This window comes from Callorhinchus milii, unplaced genomic scaffold, assembly GCF_018977255.1.
Source record: "Callorhinchus milii isolate IMCB2004 unplaced genomic scaffold, IMCB_Cmil_1.0 Scaffold5, whole genome shotgun sequence".
NCBI classification, from domain to species: Eukaryota; Metazoa; Chordata; class Chondrichthyes; order Chimaeriformes; family Callorhinchidae; genus Callorhinchus; species Callorhinchus milii.
In genome coordinates this window covers 55,569,612-55,575,953 of record NW_024704746.1, presented here as the reverse complement: position 1 = coordinate 55,575,953, position 6,342 = coordinate 55,569,612, and the positions used below count along the sequence as shown (strand labels likewise).

At 40.5% G+C, this 6,342-nt stretch overlaps 1 protein-coding gene across 1 annotated transcript in view; it reads left to right on the top strand.

Moving 5' to 3' along the window:
• The first annotated feature begins 252 nt into the window (after window positions 1-252).
• Window positions 253-6,342, top strand: part of LOC103189555 (mucin-19-like) — a 29,387-nt gene continuing 23,297 nt past the window's right edge. The window contains exons 1-6 of the mRNA XM_042335445.1: window positions 253-301; window positions 479-526; window positions 1,539-1,610; window positions 1,700-1,928; window positions 2,488-2,605; window positions 5,255-5,330. Coding sequence (XP_042191379.1) covers window positions 253-301; window positions 479-526; window positions 1,539-1,610; window positions 1,700-1,928; window positions 2,488-2,605; window positions 5,255-5,330 — 592 coding nt within the window. The remainder of the gene's footprint in view (window positions 302-478; window positions 527-1,538; window positions 1,611-1,699; window positions 1,929-2,487; window positions 2,606-5,254; window positions 5,331-6,342) is intronic.

Below are 6,342 nucleotides of genomic sequence, written 5' to 3'. Positions count from 1 at the left end.
CACATATATATATAAAAATGAATAGGTTAAAAAACCCAGAAATTAAAACATTCAAAAAGCTAAAACAAAGGTTCAATACTCAGAGGGTTAAATTCACTGTCAAAATTAAAAGGTGAAATGTTCAGCAAACAATTTGTTATGACTTCCATATTGTATTCAAATTCAATTAATGAGTGGATGTATATAAAGCAATGCAAGTGTCTGGAAGTAATAGTCAAGCTGACATTTGTGTCCCAATTCCAAACTAGTGGAATGGGAAACTTTGTGTGGCTTGTTCTCTGGGCTCTGTTCATCTGTAAAGGTATTTTCTTTCACCTTTATGAAATTGAGATAATAATATATAGTTGTATATCAGTGCAAGATAAATTGAAGATCCAAAATCTTTGTTGTAAATATAGGATTGCTCTGGTTGTTTTATTAATATCTTACTATTACGTTTTTATGATATGAAGTAAATTTATTTTTTGAAACTTTCCAGCTGATGCCTCATCCAGGTTTGCTCATGGTTCCTCATTGCACAGTTATGGTAAGTTATCATTACCTTATTATTATTCATTATGATTCAGTTATACTAAAAAAAAAGTCAATTCACCTTACAGCATATTCTGTGAAGCGTTTGGAGACGTCTCAAAGACGTGATGAGGCGTTATATCAAATGCAAGGATTAGAAGGAATCGCATACTTTTAGAACTCAGAAGAATTAACCTTTCTTGTTCTTTAATTGATTATGATATTAAATAAATTTATTCTTTGAAACTTTCCAGCTTCATCAGCCTTTTTCTTTAATTGACATCCCAGCGCCTTGGAACGTTCTCCTGAAGTGAATGACACTTTACAAATGTTATTTTGTTGTTGTTGATTATATCTTCTGTGAAATTTTAACTCCTATTTTAATTTCAGATAACTCATGATTCCAGTTTTTACTTTATATTGATATGCCATGTCAATTGAACTGTTTGCTTGCAGATAACACTACACCCTTAAATGCACATGCAGAGCTTTGTTCACCGGCCTGTAACATTTTTAATATTAGATTACAGTTTATGTTCTTGGGATCTTTTACTAATGGAAAATTAACCCTGATTAACAAAGCAGGCTCACTTGTCAGTTGTGTTATACGAGTTGCCCAGTTTTGATTGTTTTCTATATCACATATTTTTATGCTGAGACCATCAACATTTCCTTAGTTCTTTTCAGGCCTGAAAAAGAGTCTTTCTTTGTCCAAGAGAAACATTATTTTAAAGTCATGTATCAAGGCACCTTTAAACATTTGTTCAAAGAAATGCTTCATCAAACTTACCTATCATTAATAACAATTTCCAGTTGATAAAACATTCCTTAATTATTTTAGCAATAATTAAGGAATGAAATATATTTAAAGAAAATTGCAATTTCAAGTAAGATTAATGTTGTAATTGCAATTTATTGTTAGATTTGCTTGTTTTTTCTAATGTATAAGTGGTACTAATCTTGAAAATAAGGCATTGTGAGATATTTCTGAAAGCATTAATTTTAGTTTAATTGTCTTATTTGAACAGATTTGAATGGAGTTGCTCGCTCAATTATCCCCAGAGCATTGAGTGAAACATCAACATTTGATAGCAGCACTGGTAAACACTAACGTATTTTCTCATTACGATATTTGAATAGTAAGTTTCTGTTATTATACTAAAGTAATGTTATTTCTATTGTTTTTCAGTGTCTTGTAGCACATGGGGAAAAGGAGCATTCAGGACATTTAAAAATGAATTTTACCATTTTATCTCAACCTGCAACTATGTTCTAAGCCACAATTGCAAAGGTGGCACAGAAGATTTTAACATACAAATCCACCGAGATTCAAATGGCGATCTGGAACGCATGTACATCCAAATAGAAGATATCATAATTCTTGTGGTGAATGGAACAATTACCGTTCAAAATGAGATGTAAGTATTGTCTGCATTCATTAGAGCCACATGGGTGTTGTGTTTCTCTTCTTGATGGACTTCGGTCTAACGACTGTATATTCCTATCCTTAACAACAACAAATTGCATTTATATAGTGTCTTTCAAATTGGAAGGACATCCCAAGGCGCTGAGTGGAGGAAATAAATGGGATTGCCTTAGAGCTGAACTGAATCCAAGGTGACATGGCATCTCTCCAAGCAGAGTGTGTGCATTCCACACCAATAAATATCTCAGGAATTTCTATGTATAGATGGGAAGCATGGAACTCTCAGTTTAGTTTGGATATTCTTAAGCATAGGAATGAGATTCCATGTGTTCACATGATTGACCAAACCAATTCCAGCCAGTTATTTGTTCAGCATAATATGGATGTCAGCAATGGAAATATTTATAACTGAATATAAGAATCAATGCTTTTATCTCTGAGATAGATCTCCTGAATATAGTGGAAAAAATGTTAAATGTGTTCTAAGATTACATCACAATTGTAGTAATTTTAATTCTCAGTTTGGGTTCAGCAATAATTTTATTTTTTAGAGTTACATTGCCTTATGATGACAAGGTGATCAGTATACAGAATTATGGAATACATATACGGATTTCAAACAGGAAGCATACGATAGCTCTGATATGGAACCAACAAGATTCATTATCGGTAAGCTTGTTTAAAAATGTCAATCATTTTTAAAGTACATGATTAATTTTGTTGTAGAGTAGTTTGTTTACCCAGGTGACAACAACAACAACAACTATCTTATATTTCTATAGCGTCTTTCACATCAGGATGACATTCCAAGTTGCTGGACAGACAGAGTTTCGAACCCAAGCTGGGGGTCAGGGTCGGAGAGGGTGGAGGCAGGAGGGGAAGCAGGAAGATTGAAAGAACGGTCGAAGAGGAGGGGCTTGTGATGGGTCTTGAAGGAGGAAAGGGAGGGAGCAAGGTGGAGGGACTGTGGGATGGACGGGGGGCATGAAGCAGGCCGGAGCCCGCTAAGTGGAGGGAGCGAGCAGGATGGTAGGGGGTTGGGAGGTCACAGAGATAGGGGGAGCAAGACCGTGGAGGGTTTTGAAGATGAGGACCAAGATCTTGAACTGTGTCCTCTGTTTGATAGGAAGCCAGTGGAGTTGGGCGAGGATGTGGGTGATCAGGTCACGGCGCCTCGGGCGGAAGAGGACTCAGGCTACAGAGTTCTGGATGCTCTGGAGCCTATGGAGGGAGGAGTTGGGGAGGCCGACAAGCAATGAGTTTACATAGTCGAGCCTCGATGTAATGAAGGCATGTATAGAGTTTCGGCGGCCTGCAGTGTGAGACAGTGGTGGCATCGGATGACGTTGCAGAGGTGGGAGAAGGCAGAGCGGGGTAGAAAGGATAGTTGAGGGTCAAACAAGACCCCAAGGTTCCGGACTGGCTTAGAAAGGTGGAGTGTGCAACCATGGATGGTGATGCTGTCAGTGCCTGAGGTGGGGAGGTGCTGACAGGAGCCAATCAGAGAGCCTCGGGTCTTGTTGATGTTCAACTGAAGAAAGTTAGCTCTCATCCAGGACTTGACATTCTGTCAGGACAGCAGTGGTCCTGGAGTCAAGGGTGGAGGCAGAGAGGTACAGTTGAGTGTCATCCGCATCAATGTGGAAGTTGACCCCATGCCTGCGGATGCTGTCGCCAAGAGGGAGCATACATATATATATATATGTGCATATAGATATTGAAGAGGATGGGACCAAGGACATAGCCCTTAGGAATGCCACACAGATAGTGCGGGGGCTAGAGGAGACACAGTTTGTGGAGATGAAGAGGAGGCGGTGTGAGAGGTATGATCTGAACCAGTCAAGGACAGAGCCGTGAAGGTTGAGGTGAGAGGAGAGGTGGTGGATGAGGATAGAATGGTCGACCGTGTCAAAAGAAGCAGAGTGGTCAAGAGGACGAGGAGGCAGAGGGGCCCTGGTCGCAGATGGACAGAATGTCATTTGTCACTTTAACCAGGGCTGTTTCTGTGCTGTGGGCGGCACTGAAACCCAATTGAGGGGTTCGGTGAAGGGAGTGGGAGAGGAAGGAGCAAAGCTGAGAAGCAAACCAGGGAGGATAGGAGTAACGATGGCGGTTTTTAATGGGGTGGGAACAGTACCAGAGGACAGGGAGAGGTTTACGATGTCTGTGAGTAGAGGGGTAAGGATGTGGAGCTGGGAGGTAAGGAAGGGGGTAGGGATGGGGTCGAGGAATCAGGTGGTCGGTTTCATGCGGGTTATGGTGGTGATGAGAGAAGAGGAAACAGGTTTGAAGGTGTGGAGGGAGGGATGGATAGTGGCCAGAGTGGGAGGGGGAGATTGAATTTGAGGTGAGGATGGGCGGGGAGTGAGAGGGTGGTTGGAGGAGCTGGCTCGTGATGAAGAAGAGGAGTCTGAGTTTGTCCTTAGCCTCCAAGATTGTCTCGGAGTAGAACAACAATTTAGCAGAGGCGAGGGCGGAACAGTAGGAATTGACATGATCCAGCCAGATCTGCTGATGGGCTGTTAAGTTTGATTTAAGCAGGGTGCGCTCAGCGGCACGCACCTGTGCTTTAAGAGACCGAAGGTGGCTGGTGTACCATGGTGACTTACGTGAATAGGTGACAGTGACAAGCATATAGAAACAGGAGCAAGTCATTCAGTTCTTCAAATCTGCTCGATTAGTCCATCAGCCCTTTGAACACTCAATTAGATTACACCTTTCACATACTCCTCTTTGAGGTCAGCTAGTCCAGCTTCCAACCTGCCTATAATCAAAGAGCTGCAGCAGTTTGGAAGTTAATAAGGATATTCTTTTTCCTTGCAACTGAAGCTGGTTACCCCTCATCCTCCTTGACTTCTTCATACCCCTTAACACTTCAATGTCCCTTATCTTTGGCTTACTTCTGTGGCCCTTTCCTGGTTCCAACCTTACATTTCCCAACATCTTCATGATATCATGTCCAACAGCTTCTCATTTTAAGATCACGTGCTCACTTCCTGTGTGTCTCAGGTCTTTATCCTTCATCCTCTCTTAATCTTTATCCAAATGCTTCACCCTAGTGAGATAATCTGGAAGCATGGGTCAGCTTCTACAATGACAAATAGTTGTTATGCTGCAGATATGACACTTTCCCAAATTATTCTCTTCTGTAGTGTTTGAGGGTAAAACAAATAAATTTGAGTAAATTCTTTTGACTCCTGTCAATAAACACTGCAATGATTCCCAAAAAAGGTAAAAGCTTTGAAAAATAGAAGGAACTTTTTAAGTAATGAATTAGTTAATATTGTTAGTAAACACTTTATGTACTTTTGTTTACAGGTAGCTGTTGATGCTGAATACCAAGGGCAATTATGTGGTCTTTGTGGGAATTTTGAAGATACCAACAATATTTATGGTAAAAAAAAACTGGATTTTGTTTTGTTTGCCTGAAACTCAAGGGTCTGATTATGTTATTGATGAATCAATTGTATAATTTGATCATTTCCTTGTTGTGGCTCACAAGTATATAATACTCAAGTGTATGTTTTTTCATGAGCTTGATGATGTTGTATCTTGGGGGTTTTCTTTCAGATTCAACTTTTTTTCAAGAAAATAAGCTGGATGTTTTGGGCCAATTTTGTTATAGCAACTCCACTACAGATTTGTCATGTCAATCAGCTGATGTAAGTTTATATCTGGAGAAAATTTTCGTTTTTTTTCTTTTGATCTGCTGTAGGTTTTGCCTGGGATGAGTTGTTTTACCTATGGGAATGGAAGAAATGTGCCTATTTTTACTGGAACAGAGAAGGGTAAATTGAAATTATTATAGGGTTTGCTAGACTATGTAGGGAGAATTTATTTCTACTAGTCAGTGAACCAATGACTGGGGAGCATCAATTTAAGATATTTACCAATGAAGTAAATTAGCAAAGAGATCAGATGAAATGTTTTTGCACAAAGTTGTTAGGATACCCTCCCGAGAGTTGTGGTTGAGGCTTTTATTATTTTTTACAACAACAGCAGCAATAAATTGCATTTATACAGTGCCTTTCATGTCAGAAGGATGTCCCAAGATGTTGGACAGTCAAGGGTTTGCACCTGAACTGGGAGTTGGAATCCAGTAGGGTTGAGGCCACAGGAGGGGGAGATGACCAGCCAATCAAAGAGGAAGGTCTTGAGATAAGCCTTGAAGGAGGCAAGGGAGGAGGTGAGGGGCTCCTGGATGGAGTTCCAGAAAGGCTGAAGGCCTAACTACCGATGGGGGAGTAAGTGGGCAGGGTGGGGGACATGGAGAAGGCCAAGCAGAGGGAGTGGGTAAGTAGATAAGGTTTTAGCAGATCGCATAGTTAGGGAGGAGCAAGAATGTGGAAGGCTTTAAAAGTGAGGACGAGGATCTTAAACTCAATCCTCTGAGGGATGGGGAGACA